General features: G+C 39.9%; 1 protein-coding gene and 1 pseudogene across 1 annotated transcript; one reads left to right on the top strand and one right to left on the bottom strand.

The window, feature by feature from the left end:
* LOC126079170 (olfactory receptor 52P1-like) lies at positions 1-941 on the top strand (annotated as a pseudogene).
* Positions 942-18,999: 18,058 nt separating this feature from the next.
* LOC126079923 (olfactory receptor 51H1-like) lies at positions 19,000-19,953 on the bottom strand. Its single transcript, XM_049891278.1, has one exon. The coding sequence runs from the start codon at positions 19,951-19,953 to the stop codon at positions 19,000-19,002; it is 954 nt and encodes a 317-aa protein (XP_049747235.1).
* Between the last annotated feature and the right edge of the window lie 4,510 nt (positions 19,954-24,463).

The raw sequence follows: 24,463 nt of genomic DNA, 5'->3' as shown, positions 1-24,463 counted from the left end.
CACACAAACCACAGCCATCAGAACTCAGCCTCCTTCCTGCTCATGGGAATTCCTGGCCTGGAGTCACCCCACTTTTGGATTGCATTTCCCTTCTGTGCCATGTATGCTCTGGCAGTACTTGGCAACATGGCAGTGCTGCTAGTGGTACGCTCAGAGCCTGCCCTGCACCAGCCCATGTACCTGTTCCTACGCATGCTGTCCACCATTGACCTGGTGCTCTGCACCTCCACCATGCCCAAGCTCCTAGCACTCTTTTGGGCAAATGCTGCTGAGATCGCCTTTGGGGCTTGTGCTGCCCAGATGTTCTTTATCCATGGCTTCTCAGCTGTAGAATCTGGCATCCTGCTAGCAAGTCCTTTGACCGCTACTTGGCCATCTGCTGGCCTTTGCACTATGGGTCATTATTGCCCCCAGAGACTGCGAGCAAGCTGGGGGCCGCTGCTGTGTTTCGTGGCCTGGGGCTCATGACCCCACTCACCTGCTTACTGGCACGGTTGAGCTACTGTAGCCGAGTGGTAGCCCACTCCTACTGTGAGCATATGGCAGTGGTAAAGCTGGCTTGTGGGGACACAAAGCCGAACAATATCTATGGCATCAGAGCTGCCACACTAGTGGTGGGCACTGACTCCATCTGCATCGCTGTCTCCTACACACTCATCCTGCGGGCTGTGTTAGGCCTCTCCTCCAAGGAGGCAAGGGCCAAGACCTTTGGCACTTGTGGTTCCCACCTGGGTGTCATCCTACTCTTCTACACACCAGGGCTATTCTCATTCTACACACAACGTTTTGGCCAGCATGTGCCCCGGCACATCCACATCCTCCTGGCTGACCTCTACCTCGTCGTGCCACCCATGCTTAACCCCATCATCTATGGCATGAAGACCAAGCAGATCCAGGAGGGAGCCATCCGACTGCTGAAATGGGCCCCTGCTCAGTCATAAAGTCTTCAACCCAGCCCTGGGACTCTACTCTCTCCTTCCCTCAGCCTTGGACAATGTTTGAGAGACCTGTGGTTCCCAGCATGACTACAAGACAGAAACCCACCTTCAGTGGAGACATAGCACAAGTCAGATGGGGAAAAACCCACCAAGTGATTCCTACTTGTGAGGTAGATATGGGTGTAACACTCAAGGAACCTCTGTCTAAGGGATAGTATGGCCACCAGCTTGATAGTAGCCCCCCAGAGAATCCTACCCTGCTGTTCTGATGTGTCTCCCACCTTCCAGGAGACTTCAGTAAAATGAGAAAAATATAGCTACTGGTCTGATAAAATAACCTCTCATCCATAGGCAGGTATTCCCACTCTTATAGGGATACATGGATACCTTCCTCAGTGAGCTCAGAGTCTGACTAGGATTCACACACAAAATAAGACAGACAGAGACAGAACACTAAGTTATGGGCCATAGAGACAACAAGAAATGAAGAAGAATCATGGCAAACTGTGCAAAGGAATAAGAAACAAAGTGTAGTGTCACTCTGGGAAGGTTCTCTGGAAGATGAATTTTGATGTATTCACTGAGCATGTACTGTGGGTCAGATATTTTGCTAAAATCTAGGTGTATGGATTTGATGAGGCCAAAAGTCCTCTTCTCAAGTTGACCACTCACTGTTAGAGAAAACAAACATGTAAGGACACAGTGGCCAAACAGAATTAAATTACTGTGATTAGGGTAAGCACAGGAACTGTAGGTATAAAGACACCTAACTTGTTCAGGAGAAATGATGTCCCAGGGCCCACCTTGCCCTGTCCCCCCTTTGTAAGGGTATGAAAAGCCACCTTCTCCGAGATTACCTAACCTGAAGTCATCGAAGTGATTCTTCCTTCACTCCAGGGCTCAGTGCACATAAGATTAGTAGACTCAATTTTCTCAGGTTGCCATACAATCCAAGGCCACAGATCGGCAAATAAAGTCTACTCCCCAAGATAGTTAACCCAAACTATAGAAGAAGTCAGGAAAACTGGCTACATCCTATTTGAGACTATATTTGCTATGGCTTTAATTTTTTCCTAAACCACTTTTTTTAGTGAGGTATATGAAATAAAATGCAACATATATTAAGTATCTATTAAGTGTACGAGGGACCCTGGTAGAGCAGTGCTGACCAAAAGGTTCAAACCCACCAGGAGCTAGGAAAGTCCTAGCCATCTGCTCCTATAAAGATTACGTCCTAGGAAACCCTATGGGACAGTTATACTTGTCCTATAGGGTCTCTATAAGTTGTCATTGATTTAACAGCACACAACAACAACATTAAGTGTACAGACTGATTACCTCTGGCAAATGTATACAGCAGTATAACCACCACCTCAGTCAAGATGCAGAATATCTTCACAGCCTCAGAAACTTCCCTGTGCCCCTTTCCATGCGATACTTCTGCTCCCCCGCTGTTTGATTTCGATCACCTTGGATTCAATTTGCTGTTCTAGAAGTTCATATAATGAAATGATACGGAATGTATTCTCCTGTGTCCAGCTTCTTTGGCCCAACATAATGTTTTTGAGATTCATTCACGTTGTGCGTATCAGTAAAATTTCAAAAAAAAAAAAAAAATGCATTTCTCTTTTATCTTTCTCTGAGTAGTGTTCCATTAGATTGTATGAATATACCAAAGTTTGTTAAACCACTTACCCTTTGGACATCTTGGCTGTTTCCCACTTTTGTCTACTCAGAATAAAGCTGCTATGAATATTTTTTTAACCTAGAAGTAGAATTACTGGATCACAGGACAGATATATGCTTGACTTTAAAGGACTCTGCCAGATGGTTTTCCAAAGTACCACTCTGTACTCTCACCAGTGATGGATGACTACTCCCAGGTTGTCCAATATCGTGGCCAACCCTTGATGTTGGCATTATTTTTTCATTTTAATCATTCTAGTAAGCATAAAGTTATTCACTGTGCTTTTAATTTGCATTTTTCTGATGGTTAATGACATTGAGCAACTTCTCATATGTTTACTGACTGTGCATATAGCCTCTTCTATGAAACATTTGTTCAATTCTTCTGCTCATTTTTATTGTTTTCTGATTTTTAATGACTTGTAGTAGCTGTTTATACAGTCTGAATTCAACTTATTTGATAGATATATGTAGTGAAAATATTCTATCTGATTTCTAGCTTGCATTTTGATTTTCTTACTAGTATTGTTTGATAAAAAGAAATTTTTAGTTTTAAGTCCAAATTATTGATTTTGTTTATAATTAGTACTTCTTAAATACAGCTCATAATTTCAAGCCTATGACCCAACACAAATGATAATTTTGTATGGCATGAGCAGAGATCAAGGTTCCTTCTCATATAGGTGTGCAGTTGTTCAAGTATTGTTTTGTTTAAAAGCCTTTCTTTTCTGAATTAAATTGCTTTGACAACGTTGTCAAAAATCATCAACTCTTTATGTGTGGATGTACTCCTGAATTCTGTTTCGTTTCATTAATCTATTTGTTTATTTTATGTCAATAGTACATTGTCTTGATAATTATAGTTTTATAGAAAGTCTCAAAATGAAGTATTGTAAGTCTGCCAACACTGTACTTTCCACAATGGTTAGGGCTATCCTAGGCTCTTTACATTCCCATATAAATTTTAGATTCAATGTGCTAATTCCTAAAAAATAAAAATAGATTTTGAGGTATGATTTTTGGTTTCTTTTTCTTGTCTTATTCCACTGGCTGGGACCTCCAACACAATGTTGAAGAGAAGTAGTAAGACAGACATCCTTGCATTTGTACCTCATCTTACAAGGAAAGCATTCAGTCTTTGATCATCCAGCATTATTTAACTGTATGTTTTTCATAGATGTCACTTATCAGGTTGACAATGTACCCTTCTATTTCTAGTTATGGAAAGTTTCTATCCAAAATGCTGTTGAATTTAGTCAAATAATTTTTCCAACTATACTTAGGTAATCATATGATTTTTCTCCTTTATTCATTAATTCTATGAATTATATTGACCTAACTTTTAAATGGAAACCCTGGTGGTGTAGTGGTTAAGTGCTACGGCTGCTAACCAAAGCGTCAGCAGTTCGAATCCTCCAGGCTCTCCTTGGAAACTCTATGGGGCAGCTCTACTCTGTCCTATAGGGTCGTTATGAGTCGGAATCGACTCAACGGCACTTGGTTTGGTTTTTGGCTTTTTGGTAAATTTTAAAAGTTAAACTCCCTTGCATTCCTGGTATAAATACCACTTCTTGTTGTTGTTGCTTTTAGGTGTCGTTGAGTCAGTTCTGATTCATAGTGAGCCTATGTACAACAGAATGAAACACTGTCCAGTTCTATACCATCCTCACGATCATTATGCCTGAGCCCATTGTTGCAGCCACTGTGTAAGTCCATCTCCTTGAGGGTCTTCCTCTTTTTCGCTGACCCTCTACTTTACCAGGCATGATGTCCTTCTCTGGGAACTGGTCCTTCCTGATAACATGTCCAAAGTACATGAGACAGTCTCCCCTTCCTCGCTTCTAAGGAGCATTCTGGCTGTATTTCTTCCAATACAAATTTGTTCATTGTTCTGGCAGCCCATGATATATTCGATATTCTTCACCAACACCATAATTAAAGGCATCTGTTCTTCTTTGGTCTTCCTTATTCATTGTCCAGCTTTCACACGCATATGAGATGATTGAAAATACCATGGCTTGGGTCAGGTGCACCTTAGTCCTTAAAGTGACATCTTTGTTTTTTAACACTTTAAAGAGGTCTTTGGCAGCAGATTTTCCCAATGCAATGTGCTTTTGATTTCTTGACAGCTGCTTCCATGAGCATTGACAAATGAAATCCTTGATGTCTTCAATCTTTTCTCTGCTTATCGTGATGTTGCTTATTGGTCCACTTGTGAGGATTTTTGTTTTCTTTATGTTGAGGTGTAAACCATACAGAAGGATATAGTCTTTGATCTTCCTCAGTAAATGTTTCAAGTCCTCTTCATTTATGTGTCATCTGCATATCACAGGTTGTTAATGCATCTTCCTCCGATCCTGATGCCCCATTCTTCTTCATACAGACCAGCTTCTCAGGTTATTTGCTCAGCATACAGATTGAATAAATATGGTGAAATATGTGCAAACCTGATGCACACCTTTCCTGACTTTAAACTACACAGCACCCCTTTGTTATGTTCGAATGATTGCCTCTTGGTCTACATACAGGTTCCTCATTAACACAATACCACTTAGTCATTATATATTATCATATTTATATATTGTTGGGTTCACTTTGTTAATATTTTGATAAGCATATATGTATATCTTCATGAAAGATATTCGTCTTGTGATTTTTTTCTTGCAATTTCCTTATCAATTTTGTATATTAGTATTTTGCTTGCCTCATAAAGTATATGGGGAAGTATTCCCTTCTACTGCATTTTCTGAAAGTGCTCATGTAAAATTTGTTTCATTTATTCCTTAAGAATTTGATAGAATTCCCCAGGAAACACATCTGAGCTTGAAATTTACTTTGTGTTTTTTATTTCAAAGTCAGCTGTTAATGGGTATAGTTCCATTCAGATTTTGTGTTTTCTAACAATCTTACCATTTCCTCTAAATTATCAAAATTACAGGCATAAAGTTGTTCAAAATGTCCTACTTATTATCCTTTCAAGTCTGTAGGATCTGCAGTGATATCATCTCTTTTATTTGTGATATTGGTATTTGCATATCTTCTCTCTCTTTGTCCTGTTCCGTCATGCTGGGTAGAGGGGTTTAATTTAATTAATTTTTAAAAGGTACAAATTTTGGCTTTGTCGAGTTTTCTCTAGTTTGTTTTTTATTTGTTCTTTCATTGATTTTGTTCATATCTTTCAATTTCCTTTCTTCTATGTACTTTATACTGTGTCCTTCTGTTTCTAGCTTCTTAAGGTATAAACTCAAATTGTTTATTTTAAATTTTTCTTTTTTTTTTCCTAATATAAGAATTTATACATATCTGGCTACCATTACTGAACCTTTTGATCAAAGAGTCTATAGAAGAGTCCCGACCAAAAGGGGAAAAATGTAGAACAGAATTTCAAATTCTCATGGGATCCAGACTTTCTAGAGCCATGGATGATAGATGAGCCCCTAAAACTATGAGATAACCTTTATATCATAAACCAAAAATATCCCTTGAATTCCTTTTAAAACCAACAAATAGTTTAGCTTAACTAGTAAAAAATGTCTGCCTTGAGTATTATGCTCTTTTAAGAACTGTCTGTATGGGGTTAAATTGATAACAGCAACTCAAAAGAGTAGACAGAAACCTTAGGGGGAGTGAGTTTATGTTAATGAGGGAGGAACAACTTGGAAAAGAAGGGTTGCATAACTCAAAAAATGTAATCAGTATCACTTAATTGTACATGTAGAAATTGTTGAATTAGTGTATATTCTTAGCAACAAAAACAAGTTATTAAAATAGAACTTAAATACACAAATTTCCTTCTACTCATTGCTTTGTCTGTATCCCACAAATTTTCATATACTGTGCTAAAATATTTTGAACTGCTTTCTAGTTGACTTTATGAATTCTTTGTGACTCATGAGTTATTTAGAAATGTATTAATTTTCAATTGTTTGGAGATTTTCTATGTATCTTATTACTATTTATTTTGAATCCATTGTTGTTGGAAAACATGCTGTATTATTTTTTTTTAAGAATTTTTATTGAGCTTTAAGTGAACGTTTACAAATCAAGTCAGTCTGTCACGTATAAGCTTATATACACCTTACTCCATACTCCCACTTACTCTCCCTTTAATGAGTCAGCCCTTCCGGTCTCTCCTTTCATAACAATTTTGCCAGTTTCTAGCCCTCTCTACCCTCCCATCTCCCCTCCAGACAGGAGATGCCAACACAGTCTCAAGTGTCCACCTGATATAATTAGCTCTCTCTTCATCAGCATCTCTCTCCTACCCACTGTCCAGTCCCTTCCATGTCTGATGAGTTGTCTTCGGGAATGGTTCCTGTCCTGGGCCAACAGAAGGTTTGGGGACCATGACCACTGGGATTCCTCTAGTCTCAGTCAGACCATTAAGTATGGTCTTTTTATGAGAATTTGGGGTCTGCATCCCACTGATCTCCTGCTCCCTCAGGGGTTCTCTGTTGTGCTTCCTGTCAGGGCAGTCATTAGTCATGGCCGGACACCATCTAGTTCTTCTGGTCTCAGGATGATGTAAGTCTCTGGTTCATGTGGTCCTTTCTGTCTCTTGGGCTCATAGTTGTTGTGTGACCTTGGTGTTCTTCATTCTCCTTTCATCCAGGTGGGTTGACACTAATTGATTCATCTTAGATGGCCGCTTGTTAGCATTTAAGACCCCAGACACCACATTTCAAAGTAGGATGCAGAATGTTTTCATAATAGTATTATTTTGCCAATTGACTTAGAAGTCCCCTTAAGCCATAGTCCCCAAACCCCCGCCCTTGCTTCACTGACCTTTGAAGCATTCAGTTTATCCCGGAAACTTCTTTGCTTTTGCTCCAGTCCAGTTGAGCTGACCTTCCTTGTATTGAGTATTGTCCTTCCCTTCACCTAAAGTAGTTCTTACCTACTAACTAATCAGTAAAAAACTCTCTCCCACCCTCCCTCCCTCCCCTCCTTGTAACCACAAAAGTATGTGTTCTTCTCAGTTTATACTATTTCTCAAAATCTTATAATAGTGGTCTTATACAATATTTGTCCTTTTGCCTCTGACTCATTTCGCTCAGCATAATGCCTTCCAGGTTCCGCCATGTTATGAAATGTTTCACAGATTCGTCACTGTTCTTCATCGATGCGTAGTATTCCATTGTGTGAATATACCACAATTTATTTACCCATTCATCCGTTGATGGACACCTTGGTTGCTTCCAGCTTTTTGCTATTGTAAACAGAGCTGCAATAAACATGGGTGTGCATATATCTGTTTGTGTGAAGGCTCTTATTTCTCTAGGGTATATTCCAAGGAGTGGGATTTCTGGGTTGTATGGTAGTTCTATTTCTAACTGTTTAAGATAATGCCAGATAGATTTCCAAAGTGGTTGTACCATTTTACATTCCGACCAGCAGTGTATAAGAGTTCCAATCTCTCCGCAGCCTCTCCAACATTTATTATTTTGTGTTTTTTGGATTAATGCCAGCCTTGTTGGAGTGAGATGGAATCTCATCGTGGTTTTAATTTGCATTTCTCTAATGGCTAATGATCAAGAGCATTTTCTCATGTGTCTGTTAGCTGTCTGAATATCTTCTTTAGTGAAGTGTGTGTTCATATCCTTTGCCCACTTCTTGATTGGGTTGTTTGTCTTTTCGTGGTTGATTTTTTAACAGAATCATATAGATTTTAGAGATCAGGTGCTGGTCGGAGATGTCATAGCTGAAAATTCTTTCCCAGTCTGTAGGTGGTCTTTTTACTCTTTTGGTGAAGTCTTTAGATGAGCATAGGTGTTTGATTTTTAGGAGCTCCCAGTTATCTGGTTTCTCTTCGTCATTTTTGGTAATGTTTTGTATTCTCTTTATGCCTTGTATTAGGGCTCCTAAGGTCGTCCCTATTTTTTCTTCCATGATCTTTATCGTTTTAGTCTTTATGTTTAGGATCCACTTGGAGTTAGTTTTTGTGCTTGGTGTTAGGTATGAGTCCTGTTTCATTTTTTTGCAAATGGATATCCAGTTATGCCAGCACCATTTGTTAAAAAGACTATCTTTTCCCCAATTAACTGACACTGGGCCTTTGTCAAATATCAGCTGCTCGTATGTGGATGGATTTATATCTGGGTTCTCAATTCTGTTCCACTGGTCTATGTGTCTGTTGTTGTACTGGTACCAGGCTGTTTTGACTACTGTGGCTGTAAAATAGGTTCTGAAATCAGGTAGAGTGAGGCCTCTCACTTTCTTCTTCTTTTTCAGTAATGCTTTGCTTATCCGAGGCTTCATTCCCTTCCATATGAAGTTAGTGATTTGTTTCTCTATCATCTTAAAAAATGACACTGGAATTTGGATCGGAAGTGCATTGTATGTATAGATGGCTTTTACTATGACATTTTTACTATGTTAAGTCTTCCTATCCATGAGCAAGGTATGTTTTTCCACTTAAGTATGTCCTTTTGAATTTCTTGTAGTAGAGCTTTGTAGTTTTCTTTGTATAGGTCTTTTACATCCTTGGGAAGATTTATTCCTAAGTATTTTATCTTCTTGGGGGCTACTGTGAATGGTATTGATTTGATTATTTCCTCTTTGATGTTCTTTTTGTTGATGTAGAGGAATCCAAGTGATTTTTGTATGTTTATCTTATAACCTGAGACTCTGCCAAACTCTTCTATTAGTTTCAGTAGTTTTCTGGAGGATTCATTGGGTTTTCTGTGTATAAGATCATGTCATCTGCAAATAGAGATAATTTTACTTCCTCTTTGCCAATCCGGATGCCCTTTATTTCTTTGTCTAGCCTAATTGCTCTGGCTAGGACTTCTAGCACAATGTTGAATAAGAGCGGTGATAAAGGGCGTCCTTGTCTGGTTCCCGTTCTGAAGGGAAATGCTTTCAGTTCTCTCCATTTAGAGTGATGTTGGCTGTTGGCTTTGCATAGATGCCCTTTATTATGTTGAGGAATTTTCCTTCAATTCCTATTTTGGTAAGAGTTTTTATCATGAATGGGTGTTGGACTTTGTCAAATGCCTTTTCTGCATCAATTGATAAGATCATGTGGTTTTTGTCTTCTGTTTTATTTATATGGTGGATTACATTAATGGTTTTTCTAATATTAAACCAGCCTTGCATACCTGGTATAAATCCCACTTGGTTTCGGTGAATTATTTTTTTGATATGTTGTTGAATTCTATTGGCTACAATTTTGTTGAGGATTTTTGCATCTATGTTCATGAGGGATATAGGTCTGTAATTTTCTTTTTTTGTGATGTCTTTACCTGGTTTTGGTATCAGGGAGATGGTGGCTTCATAGAATGAGTTGGGTAGTATTCCGTCATTTTCTATGCTTTGAAGTACCTGTAGTAGTAGTGGTGTTAACTCTTCTCTGAAAGTTTGGTAGAACTGTGCAGTGAAGCCATCTGGGCCAGGGTTTTTTTGTTGTTGTTGTTCTTGGGAGTTTTTTGATTACCGTTTCAATCTCTTTTTTTGTTATGTGTCTATTTAGTTGTTCTACTTCTGAATGTGTTAGTTTAGGTGGGTAGTGTTTTTTCAGGAATTCATCCATTTCTTCTAGGTTTGCAAATTTGTTAGAGTACAATTTTTCGTAATAATCTGATATGATTCTTTTAATTTCAGTTGGGTCTGTTGTGATGTGGCCTTTCTCGTTTCTTATTCGGGTTGTTTCCTTTCCTGTATTTCTTTAGTCAGTCTAGCCAATGGTTTACCAATTTTGTTAATTTTTTCAAAGAACCAGCTTTTGGCTTTGTTAATTCTTTCAATTGTTTTTCTGTTCTCTAATTCATTTAGTTCAGCTCTAATTTTTATTATTTGTTTTCTTCTGGTGCCTGATGGATTCTTTTGTTGCTCACTTTCTATTTGTTCAAGTTGTAGGGACAGTTCTCTGATTTTGGCTCTTTCTTCTTTTTGTGTGTGCATTTATCGATATAAATTGGCCTCTGAGCACTGCTTTTGCTGTGTCCCAGAGGTTTTGATAGGAAGTATTTTCATTCTCATTGCATTCTATGAATTTCCTTATTCCCTCCTTGATGTCTTCTATAACCCAGTCTTTTTTCAGGAGGGTATTGTTCATTTTCCAAGTATTTGATTTCTTTTCCCTAATTTTTCTGTTATTGATTTCTAGTTTTATTGCCTTTTGGTCTGAGAAGATGCTTTGTAATATTTCGATGTTTTGGACCCTGCAAAGGTTTGTTTTATGACCTAATATGTGGTCTATTCTAGAGAATGTTTCATGTGCGCTAGAAAAAAAAGTATACTTTGCAGCAGTTGGGTGGAGAGTTCTGTATAAGTCAATGAGGTCAAGTTGGTTGATTGTTGTAATTAGGTCTTCCGTGTCTCTATTGAGCTTCTTACTGGATGTCCTGTCCTTCTCCGAAAGTGGTGTGTTGAAGTCTCCTACTATAATTGTGGAGGTGTCTATCTCACTTTTCAGATCTGTTAAAATTCTATTTATGTATCTTGCAGCCCTGTCATTGGGTCCATAAATATTTAATATGGTTATATCTTCCTGATCAATTGTCCCTTTTATCGTTATGTAGTGTCCTTCTTTATCCTTTGTGGTGGATTTAAGTCTAAAGTCTATTTTGTCAGAAATTAATATTGCCACTCCTCTTCTTTTTTGCTTATTGTTTGCTTGATATATTTTTTTCCATCCTTTGAGTTTTAGTTTGTTTGTGTCTCTAAGTCTAAGGTGTGTCTCTTGTAGGCAGCATATAGATGGATCGTGTTTCTTTATCCAGTCCGAGACTCTCTGTCTCTTTATTGGTGCATTTAGTCCATTTACATTCAGCATAATTATAGATAAATAAGTGTTTAGTGTTGTCATTTTGATGCCTTTTTGTGTGAGTTGTTGACAATTTCATTGTTCCACTTACTTTTTTGTGCTGAGACATTTTTCTTTGTAAATTGTGAGATCCTCATTTTCATAGTATTTGACTTTATATTTGTTGAGTCGTTAAGTTTTTCTTGGCTTTTATTATGAGTTATGGAGTTGTTATACCTCTTTGTGGTTACCTTAATATTTACCCCTATTTTTCTAAGTAAAAACCTAACTTGTATTGCCCTATATCATCTTGTATCACTCTCCATATGGCGGTTCTATGCCACCTGTATTTAGTCCCTCTTTTTGATTATTGTGATCTTTTACATATTAACTTCAATGACTCCCTGTTATGAGCATTTTTCTTTTAATTAGTCTTAATTTGTTTTTGTGATTTCCCTATTTGAGTTGATATCAGGATGTTCTGTTTTGTGACCTTGTGTTGTGCTGGTATCTGATATTATTGGTTTTCTGACCAAACAATTTCCTTTAGTATTTCTTGTAGCTTTGGTTTGGTTTTTGCAAATTCTCTAAGCTTGTGTTTATCTGTAAATATCTTAATTTCGCCTTCATATTTCAGAGAGAGTTTTGCTGGATATATGAACCTTGGCTGGCAGTTTTTCTCCTTCAGTGCTCTGTATATGTCGTCCCATTCCCTTCTTGCCTGCATGGTTTCTGCTGAGTAGTCTGAACTTACTTTTATTGATTCTCCTTTGTAGGAGACCTTTCTTTTCTCCCTGGCTGCTTTTAAAATTTTCTCTTTATCTTTGGTTTTGGCAAGTTTGATGATAATATGTCTTGATGTTTTTCTTTTTGGATCAGTCTTAAATGGGGTTCCATGAGCATCTTGGATAGATATCCTTTCGTCTTTCATGATGTCAGGGAAGTTTTCTGTCAGCAGATCTTCAAATATTTTTTCTGTGTTTTCTGTCCTCCCTCCCTGTTCTGGGACTCCAATCACCCGCAAGTTATCCTTCTTGATAGAGTCCCACATGATTCTTAGGGTTTCTTCATTTTTTTTAATTCTTTTATCTGATTTTTTTTTCAGCTATGTTGGTGTTAATTCCCTGGTAGCCCAGATTTCCCAGTCTGCATTCTAATTGCTCGAGTCTGCCCCTCTGACTTCCTATTGCGTTGTCTAATTCTGTAATTTTATTGTTAATCTTTTGGATTTCTGCATGCTCTCTATGGATTCTTGCAACTTATTAATTTTTCCACTATGTTCTTGAATAATCTTTTTGAGTTCTTCAACTGTTTTATCAGTGTGTTCCTTGGCTTTTTCTGCAGTTTGCCTTGTTTCATTTCTGAGGTCGTCCCTGATGTCTTGAAACATTCTGTAAATTAGTTTTTTATATTCTGTATCTGATAATTCCAGGATTGTATCTTCATTTGGGAAAGATATTGATTCTTTTATTTGGGGGGTTGTAGAAGCTGTCATGGTCTGCTTCTTTATGTGGTTTGACATCGACTGCTGTCTCCGAGCCATCACTAAGATATAAAAAAAAAAAAAGATATAGTAGTGGTTTATTCTATATTTGCTCACTGAGTCTTATCTTGTTTTGTTTTCTTTCAATATACGTGGATGGGCTACTAGATTGTGCTGTCTTGTTTGTTGTAGCCCTTGACTTACTTATGACCTATTACCAGCTGGTTTGGGCTGTTGCCAGATATATATGCCTGAGTCTATTCACTATTCTTGAGTAGAATCTGATTTTCGGTCATAAAGTGTGTACTGCACCCTAACACCTATCCACCTTGAGAAGTAGTGGTGATAGTTGTGTGCACCAGATTCTATTAGCAGCCTGGGTTCACACTCCAGGGGGGGCAGGATGCTGACAGGCTTCCCCCAAGTGTCAGTGAGGTAGGTGTGTCTCTATTCCTATAGCACCTGGGTGGGAGGGCACTGCAGCTGTACCTTAGCCCCCCAATGCAAGTACCTCTACTGATTGGTAGGTGTCACCCTCCTTAGACCCCTAAGGCAAGAGGCTAGGTGGTCTAGGGGGAGCTTCAGCCCTCAGTTCCCTGTTGTGGGTCAGTTAGGGCTCTGTTGAAGAAGCAGAGATATCAGACCTGGGAAACTTGTTTTTCCAGTAAATCCTCTAAAAAAAATGCAGTCAGATCCCTGTCAGAACTGCCTTTGGAATATAACCGCCACCTTGTTCCCTGTAAGGATGAAAACCGGAGATTTGGATCATATATGCTTCGCTGGAGGTGGTTCTGTGTTTTTAGTCCAATTAGGGAAGGATTTTTGGTCTCTGGGTTTTTTGTGGTTGCTTCTCTCAGGCTGGAAGAATGGGTTAGGAAAAGACCCCAAAAAAAGGGAAAAGCCGCAGCGGAGCCGGAGCCGTTCTCCCTCTGGCTTAGGAAATTCCAATGTTAATGAAGCCGCCTGGGAAGGGGAGGGGGGGTTCGGAAAAACAGGAGAGTAGCACCCCGGAATATAGCCAAAGCTGCTTATCTTGCTTGGGATGACCATTTTATCTGTCACCTATGTGTGCTGGCTCTGTGGAGATTGCCCCCGTGGGTCTGGCCCGCTAAAGCCGCGGTCAGATCATCCGCTGCCAGTCCAAAGCCCAGCGTCAAGGTTACCCTGCTGGGACGCTGCACTCCCAGCTCCAAAACCAGTCACTGCCTCCTGGGGACTTCTAGTCCCACCAGCCACGTCACCATGCCACCCCTGTGGACCGGCTGGGCCCCCTCCCAGGGTTAGTTTAGGGGAGCAGGGCTGCGCCCCGTGTTTGTGCCATGAGCGGATGCCGTGTCCAGCTCCCCTGCGCCCAGTCCAAAGCCCGGCGCCAAGGTTCCCCCACTGGGACGCTGCACTCCCGGCTCCAAAACCAGTCACTGCCTCCTGGCAACTTCTCCCACCAGCCGCGTTGCCATGCCGCCCCTGGACCAGCTGGGCCCCCTTCCGGCGTCAGTTCACGAGTGTAGGGCTGCGCGCCTTGTTTGCGCCGTCACAAGATTTTGTGTTCAGCTCTCCTGGGCCCAGTCCTAAGCCCGGCGCCAAGGTTACCTGACTGGGACGCTGGCTCCAGGCCCCGAAAACAGCCGCTGCTTCCCCGTGTTTGTTCATTCTCCATCTCTGTCATTCAGGTCAACTCTTTAAATCTGTGTTTGTTGTTCAGGGTTCGTAGATTGTTATGTATCTGATCGATTCACTTGTTTTTCCGAGTCTTTGTTGCAAGAGGGATCCGAGGTAGCGTCTACCTAGTCAGCCATCTTGGCCCCGCCTCTGCTGTATTATTTTAATCCTTTAAAATGTATTGAAACTAGTTTCATAACCCTGATATAGTCTAGATAAATATTCCAAATACACTTTAAATGAATGTGTTTCTGCAATTTCGGATGTACTATTCCATGAATATCAAGTAGGTCAGATTGATTGGTAATATTCTTCAACTCTTGCATATTTTTACAGATATTTTATCTACTTCTATAAATTACTGCCAGAGAGAGAGGTGTTGAAATCTCCAACTGTACTTGTTAATTTGCCTATTTTTACTTCTAGTTCTGTCAATTTTTTCTTTGTATATTTGCAAGCTCTATTACTAGGTGCATACACACTTAGAATTAATGTACACATATAGATAAAAAAAAGATAGATACAATTTGACATGTTTAGTATTATTAAATAATCCTTTTTATCTCTGGTAATACTCTAATTTTTAAGTTAACTTTGGTGTTGTTATAGCTACCCTAGTTTTATTCTGCTTAAACTTTGCACAGTGTATTTTTTTCATCTTTTTACATTTAAACTATTTGTGGCTTTATATTTGAGTTAACTGCTTGTATAAAGCGAAGAGTTGGACCTTCTTTATATTTCTGCAACCCTTACAATTTTATCTTGGGCCTGATTTTAAGTAACCTGTTCTCTGGCTGCAGAAAATTAGAGTCTCGCTCAAAGCTACCATGGACTTCTGCATTTTGCATCATGCTTTAAGTTAGTTAAGTTAGTTGGATGGCATGAGCTTATATTCACAAAGCATTACAGCAAAAATAAATTTGCATTAATCATAACTTCACATCACTCTGAGTGAATTCACAGCAATTGTTCATTAGATCATCTTCTATAGGCTTTCTTTTCCTTCTTTGTAAAGGACAAAAACAGCTCTCTGCCTTATAGAGGACAATTAGGAAACCACTTGCCCCATGACCAGTCCATGCACGATGTAGATTAATCAGCTTGGAGAGACTTGGCTTTGAAGGACCTGTGATATATATCCTGGTTTCCATAAGCCTTCTCCTTTTGTCTGCAACCACCCCCCACCAATCCCTTGATTTCTAGTAGCCAAGCTTAGGATAAGGCGTGCACAAATTTTTTACTCATCTAAAAATATATGAGGTAAGTCAGTCACCAATTCCCAGTCACCAAGAACCCCGCCTAGTTCTAGAGTATCATAGATTTAGAGTATGCTCTCCAGTTAACCCAGAACAAGTCGTGATAGCTGCATTATGTATCGTAGATCTCTTTAGACCAGACTTAAATCACCCCTTTGGGAACTAGTGTTCTTGAGAGGCTAAGTTATAAATTAATAAAGCCAAAGGTTTTATGGAGCAAGGTGACCTTGAATAAAAATTCTGCATTTGCAACAAGCCGAACAGCACTTGCCATTACCTGATACAAATTGTATGACAGTGATAACAATATTAATGATAACAAATGGGACTCTATTGAGTTCAATAGCATTTCCCATTTGCCAAGATTTTGTTCTTTCGTTTATTCACTCATTCATTTAATGCATAAAAGGCCTATAATATTCTGGGCCTTGTGCTAAATGGTAGGGTTAGACAAGTCAGGAAACACAGATGTGGTTCCCACCATCACTGAGCCTGAAATACATAAGGCGAACAGGCATTAATAAAATAACCACACAAACATAAAACTGGTACTCTGCTGCCGGATTAAGTACTTTATGTACATTGACTAATTGAATCCTCACGACATCTTTATGAGGTAGGTATTATCCTCCCTTTAGAATGATGAGGAAAGGGAGGTTCAGAAAGGTGAAGTAACAGCTTAAGGTCACACAGCTGGTATGAGTTGGAGCTGAGATTTTACTCAGGTGTTTTGCATGGGTAGGGGACAGGCTGATTAGTATAATGATTAAGAGTAGAGGTTTTGGATTGATGTACACACACTTTTTTTTTTTTTTTTTTGGACTACTGATGTCAAGTTCTAAAAGCTATTGTATATCACTCCTTGATAATCCTTAACTGGGTAAACTAGTAGCAAAGCTTTTTAGAGGCCATCTCAGGACCCTTACTTGTGGCAGGCTAAGCTACTTCAGTAGTTATCTGGCCTGTGAAGCATAGGAAGGCATAATGGGACATGCTGAGATGTCTGCTGACTGATGGTAAAGTTGTAGAGACATACATCCCTAGATTCCTTCTAGCGCATGACTTCAGTGCAGCCAAGGAATGGCCAACAGTAAGAATGACAAGTCTATGGTGATGGTATCATGGAGGGAGAAGGCTTCAAGCTCAGAACTGCTGAGAAAAGGCAATAATAATGAAGCAAAAGGATCCCTGAAGTCTTCAAATGTGTATCTGATATCCAGGCTTTATCCTGTTAATTCTCAGAATAGGAATTTTTCCAGCTCTAGGACTCTACATACAATGTTTGTTTGGTTTTTGTTTGCTTGTTTATTTTTTACTTCCCAAGGCTGCTTGTGGTTCCAAATACTATAACCTCATCCTGGTGTTTCTGATCAAGGGTGATGAGAGCCTCAGAGATATACTGGTTCCTTGATCAGAATCTTCTTGTTATTGGGGTGGTGGGTAGAGTAGACAGAAGGGACTGGATGACATGGTACTTGTTCAGCCCAAGCTTTCTGACCCTGATGAGAGACCTTCTTGGACAGCAAAACCATCTTTTGAAAGTCCCTCATTTTCCAAAATGTCTCATCAAACAGTTTTTGGATTTACTGAAACTATTGGTTGGCAGCCACTAGACATGATGTTCCAAAAGTGTATTTCTGAACACAGGACTTATTAGCCCTGCCTCTTGGACTCTATGGACAGGACCTGGCCATCTTCACATGCATGTGGTTGGCAATAGCCTCCTATTTACTGACAGGCACAGGGTTCTGAGTTCCTTGAATCCCATGCTTCAGTGCTTGTGTAAATACAATCTGGTAGGGAAAACAACCTTTCCAATTAAAACTGCATGCCCACCCTGCCTTCTTGCCTCCAAGTTCCTCATCCTCTCTTGTCGCAGTTCATGGAAATGACACACAAAAATGACCACAGTTGTTGAATTCCCAATTGTCTGGATGTGCAGAGGTATAGGGAAAGCACTTTTTAAGAGCTTTTGCATGGCTTGTTCTATTACATTTGAGTAGTAATTTTCCACCAGGAATATTCCTATTCCAATGCATTAAAAAATTTATGAACATTTTAGGATTTAGCAGACCAAAGGCAAAGCCAGTGATGGGGTGAGACATCCTTCAGTTTCTAGGTAAGTCTCCTCCTGAAAGTTGGGAGGCAACTTTAGAAAATGCTCCACAATAAACTTATCTTCCCTCTGAGCTCTGCCATTAGAAACCATCTTCTTGACCATGTGGCACAGGGAGAATCATACTTTGTCCCAAGGTCTCTGACATCCATCTTTACTTCATCCTGCTCTTGCCAATCAATTGCTTGTTACCCTCATATCCAGACATTTCATCTCTCCCAATCCTCTTTCTTTCTGAGGTATCAGCTGACAAGAAACTTCTGTCCCTTCATCCTCCCTACTCAATTGTTCGACAATACGCATTGGACACTTACTATATTGTAGGCACAGTTTTTGGAAGTTGGGACACATCATTGAACAACACAGCCCCTGAATTCCTACCCTCATGGAGTTTGCATCCTAGTCGATTGGCTGCTTCTCCCACTCAGAGATGAGCAGCTATTCCACCCTTACAATTGGTCCTTAAGAAACCAGTGCTATATAAAATTTATAGGGAGCAGCTTTCCTGGCCTTGGCAGGACCAAACTTTAGATCACAGCAGGGACACACACAAAGAAAACTTAGCTGCAAATAAGTGCTTGATAAATTCAACATGTGCAGTGTTGTTGTATGTATCTCTCCTTCCCTCTCCCCCTCCCACTTTTCTACTTCTTAGTAGATTAGCTGCTTAATAATAATTTGGGAGGAGAGGCCAGTACAAAGGTAAATATAGTTTATCACTTCTTCTTTTCTTTAGGCTTAAAAATCAAATGGGAAAACAAACAAACAAAAAATCAACTGGGGAAAGAAGAGATATACACACACATCCTCTGTTAGTGTGGTTAAGTCCCCTAGGTAAGGAGATGTCACAGCATATGCGAAACTAAAATAGTTGGGCTCTAGTCAGACAGAGCAATGAGAGGATTATCAAGGTGGTATTTCAAATTCTCAGTCTCCTAAAATTATAATTTTTTGGAGGTTTGGAGTCTCAGTCTCTAAAAACTGTAGAGACTGATAATGCCCCACAAAGGGCTCAACAGTAAAGGTAAGATCATTCAGAAATCTCAGAAATTAACCCTTCACCATTACTCTCACTCCCCTATGAATTCCAAGGTGCCCTTGGTCTTTTTGCTATTTTAGGAGACATCAACTCTCTTCTGTTGGAAACCCTTTAAGAGGCTCTGGCGGATCTGCTTAGATTTGATGCAGTAGACAATAGCGTTCATGAAAGGCAGGACCACAAAGTGCAGGTTGGCCATGAACACTGCTAGAGCAGGATAGCTGTGCTTCTCTACTCGGTGCAATACAGACAGCCCCAGTTTGGGCAAATAAAAGATGAGAACAATGCAGAGGTGTGAGACACACGTGTTGAGTGCCTTGAGCCGTTCCCCAGGTGATGCAATGCCCAGCACTGTCTGTAGGATCAGTGCATATGAGAGCATGATAAGGGAGGAGTCAAGGCCCAGTGAGAGGAGGATGGAGACCAGGCCAACCAGGCTGTTGACCCGGGTGTTTGAGCAGGCCAGCCCCACGAGGTCACAGTGCAGACAGTAGCAGTGTGAGAGTATGCTGATCTGGGGGAAGAGCAGACGCCGCAGGAGGATGGGTCCTGGAAGATTGAGCAGAACAGCCCTCACTAGAATGGCAGCCCCCACTTTGACCATGGCTGAGTGGGTAAGGATTGTGGCATAGTGCAGAGGGTTCCAGATAGCAATGATGAGATCGAAGGCCATGGCGAGCAGCACACCAGATTCCACCAAGGTGAAGGCATGAATGAAGAACATTTGTGCTACACAGAAGTCAAAGGGCAATTCACCAGCACCTAGCCAGAGGAGCCGCACCATGGTGGGGAAGGTAGAGGCACAGAGACCCAGATCAGATGCTGCCAACATGAACAGGAAGATGTACATGGGTTCGTGTAAGGCTGGGTCTGTGTGGATCAGGAAGAGGATGATACTGTTGCCTAGGATGGAAACCACACAGATCAAGTTGATGGGGATAGATACCCAATGGTGAAAGGCCTCCAGGCCTGGAAAGCCAGTGAGGAGGAAGGTAGGGTGTGCAAAAGTGCTGGCGTTGCAGAAGAACATAGCAATTCCAGGAGGAAATTGTCCACCCTTTTTTTTTAGGGTTAAGAGACATTCATTCATTTGATCATCATTTATAAAGTTCCTACTAAGTGTACCCCAAGGGGCCCTCATAGCACAGTTGTTAAAGTGCTCGGCTGCTAACTGAAAGGTTTTGTTGTTTTGTTTTGGTTTTTTATGTGTAGGCTCTGAAGGAAGATCTGCCCCATGCCCTTTTAACCCATGAAAGAAACCTAATTCTTCTTAGAATCTCTATTTCCTTCCATTTACTGGCTAATCTTCTCTTTGAGTAAAGAGGTATTGAGTAATTTTTCTGAGTTGATCTAACTGCTTATGGTTATTTCATTAGTCACTCAGATCTTTACTAAGTAACTATATTCTCTTTGGTCTAAGCATCCTCCTTTTTCCACATAACAAAACCAAAACCAAACCCACTGTCGTTGACTCGATTCCAACTCTTAGCAACCCTATAGAGCTATAGCTAAAAACCTACCTCCCCCAGAGTGTCTTCTCAGAGTAAATAATGAAGAAAAGAGAGTAAATTTCTGTTGAAATTTAATAGCTTTTAGTGGATTCCTTATGATTTTCTACATAAAATGTCACATCATCTGTGATTGGAGATTCTTTCACTTATTTCTTTCTAATCTGGAAAGCTTTATCTTATTTACTTTCCTAAGTGAGCAGCTTCGTGTAACAAGCATCCAAATCAAGAAATAAAATATTGGTGTCAGCACCCCAGATACTCCCTTGTGGCCCCTTCCAGTCACTTCTTCCATTGGAGATAACCACTATCCTGACTCCCAGTGTCACAAATTCATTTTCCTTATTTTTGAAATTTGTATAATTAGAGTCATACAGTATGAACATTATGTGTCTGGCTTCCTTCACTCAACTGTATGTCTCTGAGATTCATCCTTATTGCCGCATGTAGTTGTAGTTCATTTACTCTCATTGGTGTATAGTTTTCCATTGTGTGACTATACCTCAATAAATTTATCCATGCTACTGTTGGTAGACATTTGAATAGGTTCCAGTTTGGAGCTAGTATGAATAGTAGGCACTGCCATAAACATTCTAGTACACGTCTTTTGTGAGCAAATATATGCATTTCTGTCAGGTATATACAGTTGATTCTCATCATTTGCAGTAGTTACAGTCTATGAAGTCTCCACAAACACTGAGTTAGTGACTACTGAACCATTTTCTAAGGAGCCCTGGTGGCACAGTAGTTAAGTGCTCAACTTCTAACTGAAAGGTTGGTGGTTTGAACCTACCAACCTACCAGCCACTCCTCAGGAGAAAGATGGTACAGTCTGCTTTCATAAAAATTACAGCCTTGGAAAACCCTATGGGGCAGTTCTACTCTGTCCTATAGGGTCGCTGTGAGTCAAAATTGACTCAAAGGCCATGGGTTTGGTTTTTGGTTTGGGAACCATTTCTCTAAGGGAATTATAGGGTTAAGTTTCTGTGAGCCTCTGGTCACAACATTTTCACCAACCAATCAATACATAACCTTGTTTTATGTGTGTTTCTGTTTAAAGACACATTATTTAATTTATATTGTTAATTTATTCATGTCGAACTCATAGCAAACAGCACTATAAATCACGCCTGAATGAAGCTCATCTAACACGAATTTCTTCTGTAAGATCTTCTCTGTAGTGTCCTTGGTCTTAGGAACATTAGATAGCACTTCGGCAACATGTTCGCAGGCCATTTTCAACAGTGAAATTACCTACAAAATGTGAAAAACATGGCACTAAATGAACTGTGAAAAGGACACTTGTTTACAGTATGAGAGCTGAAACAAGAAGGCAGAGGCTTGCCTTGTTCAGTCTCAGCTAGAAAAATGCACGTTGTTTCATTCCAATCTTCGCCTCCCTGCATATTGTTAAAAAAAAAAAAAAAAGCATATTGTTGGAGAACCATAATTAAAAACAAAATCTCCTGTTGACCCAGACAAGTTCTCTACAAAAGTAAGATAAGGAAAGCAATCTCATCACTAAACAAGCATTGACCCAGACTGTGATGCACAGCACAAGTAATTTACTAAAGTGATTGGTAAGACAGAAAGGAATTTTATCCTTTTATATAGCCAGGCAGATACAACCCCTAACATGCATGTCCTCAAGGTAAATCATAATTATTCCTTAAGTAAGAAGACTTCAGCTTCATCTGCCTTCCTAAAATCACCTGGTAATTGGGATAGCCACCTGAGTTTGCTAATTGCCTTTATCCAAAGAAAAATAATTAATTTCTCATACCTTTATGGCCAGAGGCAGGTTTGCCACTTGGAGGCAAGTGTCAGCTGAAGTTAGACTCCTGTCCTCCCAGGAAACTGGGAGATAGGGATGCTGTCTTCATTGATTAATTACATTTCACAAAGATGACTTCCATGCCCTTGAGGAAACATTCCTGGGTTGTAAAATTGGCAAGAGGCTTATTTTGCCTTTCAAAAGATTTACATATATTTCAAAGAGGCAGAGAAGGAATTTACAACTACAAGTCTTTCAAAGGAAATGCTCTAAAGAGAGGATGGGGCGGGGTGCTCTTCCCTTTTTTTAATAGGGAAAATTTACTTTTTCCCTTTTTATTCTTTCTTTCTTCTAATTTGTATTTGCGCTCACAGCATGCCCATGAAAACCACAAAAGCTCCACAGGATCACCTAGTGGATTCAAACTGCTGACCTTTTGGTTAGCAGCTGTAGCCCTCAACCACTCTACCACCAGGGTTTCCTTATGTGTCAAAGGCTGTGAATATGCTCAGCTTTAGTAAATTCTTCCAAACAGCTTTCCAAAGTAGTTGTACCGATTTACACTCACCCCAGCAGAGTAGGGGAGTTTCATTGTTCTAGATCCCCATCGATATTTGATTTTGTTGATCTTTCCAGTTATAGCCACTCAGGGGGCCTATAGCAATATTGGGAGCCCTAGTTTTAGTGGCACAGTGGTTAACAACTTGGCTGATAACCAAAAGGTCAGCAGTTCAAATCCACCAGCCACACCTTCGAAACCCTATGGAGCACTTCCACCCTGTCCTATAGTCGGAATTAACTCAAAGTCATTGAGGGATTTGCTTTTTGTTTGTTTTGTTTTCAGCAGTATCACATTGTGGATTTAATGCACATTTCCCTGATTACTAATAAAATGAGTACCTTTGTGTATGTTTACTGGCTATTTGAATATTTTCTTTTTTGAACATTTTCCTATTGATTTGTAGGAGTTCTTTAAATATTCTGAATAGTCACTGCGCAGTTTTGTGCTTTTCACTGGCTTGGCTATTTTCTAACTGCAATTTTGTAAAAGCTAAGTAACTTCACAGAGCCTCAGCTGTCCTGTCTGCAATATCTGCGTTCATGAATCAGCCTGACGCTGTGAAGTTACACGGCTAGCAAAGCGCCTAAGACATAGTATTTTCTCACGTAGTTCCTTTCCCGATATTAATGAAAGTCTAAGACACTTTCAGCACAATCTTCTTTATAATATTAGTTCAGAAAGATAAGCCCCTGAACTATACCCAAATTCCATTATTCCCTCCTCTGCCTCTGTTCTTTGGAGGTATCTCTTTGGTGAATTGTAAGGATAGAACTGGTAGAGGAAAGGTTCATAGAGGGAGTCATTTCATCCATCCCAACCCTCCGTACAATCTCCTTAAAAAAAAAAAAAAATTAGGCTGAGTTTAATACGTACATGTCTCCAGCAGGGATGAGTCCACCACAGTCTAATTACGTACTTATTATACATAATATGAGCAACTATCAACGTCAGGACCACCACTCTGTAAGACTGTAGAGGGCACCATCCACATTTTAATCTGTGTGAATAAGGCCCTGGAATTGTGGTTCTCAGCCTGTGGGACCACAGTAGGTGGCCCTCATTGTGAACCAGAAATTGGATTGCTAGCTCAGAACTGGCGAGGAGATTGTAATGCACACTAACAATATTTTGGAAGAAAGCACTGAGTATGATGATACACTCACAAAAGGAAGCCGGGGAGGCTACTTGGCTGGCAGGGGACAGGGGTGGGGAGACGATACCTGCTTCATAGAGCTAGAGAATGTTTATCTTTAGTACCATCGTGCCCCCAGAACCTAGCACAGGATCTGGCACAGAATGGAACTAAATAAATGTTTGGTGAAGGAATAAACAGCTGATGTGTTTTACCAGCACGGTTTTACTCGCTAAACTGAGTTTCTGCTGTATATTGTGTTAGACAATGGGTGTACATACAGCAATGAAAGCTAAATATACTTATTTATTCCACCCTGAGTGTGCACAGTTATACCAATTAGTTTGTGATAATGATTATTAATGATGATACTAAGAATAGTTGAAAAGATTTGTCTATGTGGGATCAAATTCACAACAGCATCTCGAACGGTTAGATGAGAAGCTTAAGTGATGACGAGTTTACGTTAACGGTGGTAGAATAATTTGGAAAAGGATATTGAGAACAGTTACACAACTTGCAGAATGTAAACAATGTCACTGAATTGTACATGTAGAATTTGTT

Source organism: Elephas maximus, chromosome 7 (assembly GCF_024166365.1).
Source record: "Elephas maximus indicus isolate mEleMax1 chromosome 7, mEleMax1 primary haplotype, whole genome shotgun sequence".
NCBI lineage: Eukaryota > Metazoa > Chordata > Mammalia > Proboscidea > Elephantidae > Elephas > Elephas maximus.
This window is presented reverse-complemented; position numbering and strand designations above follow the sequence as displayed.

Bases quoted from the DNA above. Each gene is read 5' to 3' on its own strand.
- LOC126079923 (XM_049891278.1), bottom strand. From the start codon at position 19,953: ATGTTCTTCTGCAACGCCAGCACTTTTGCACACCCTACCTTCCTCCTC.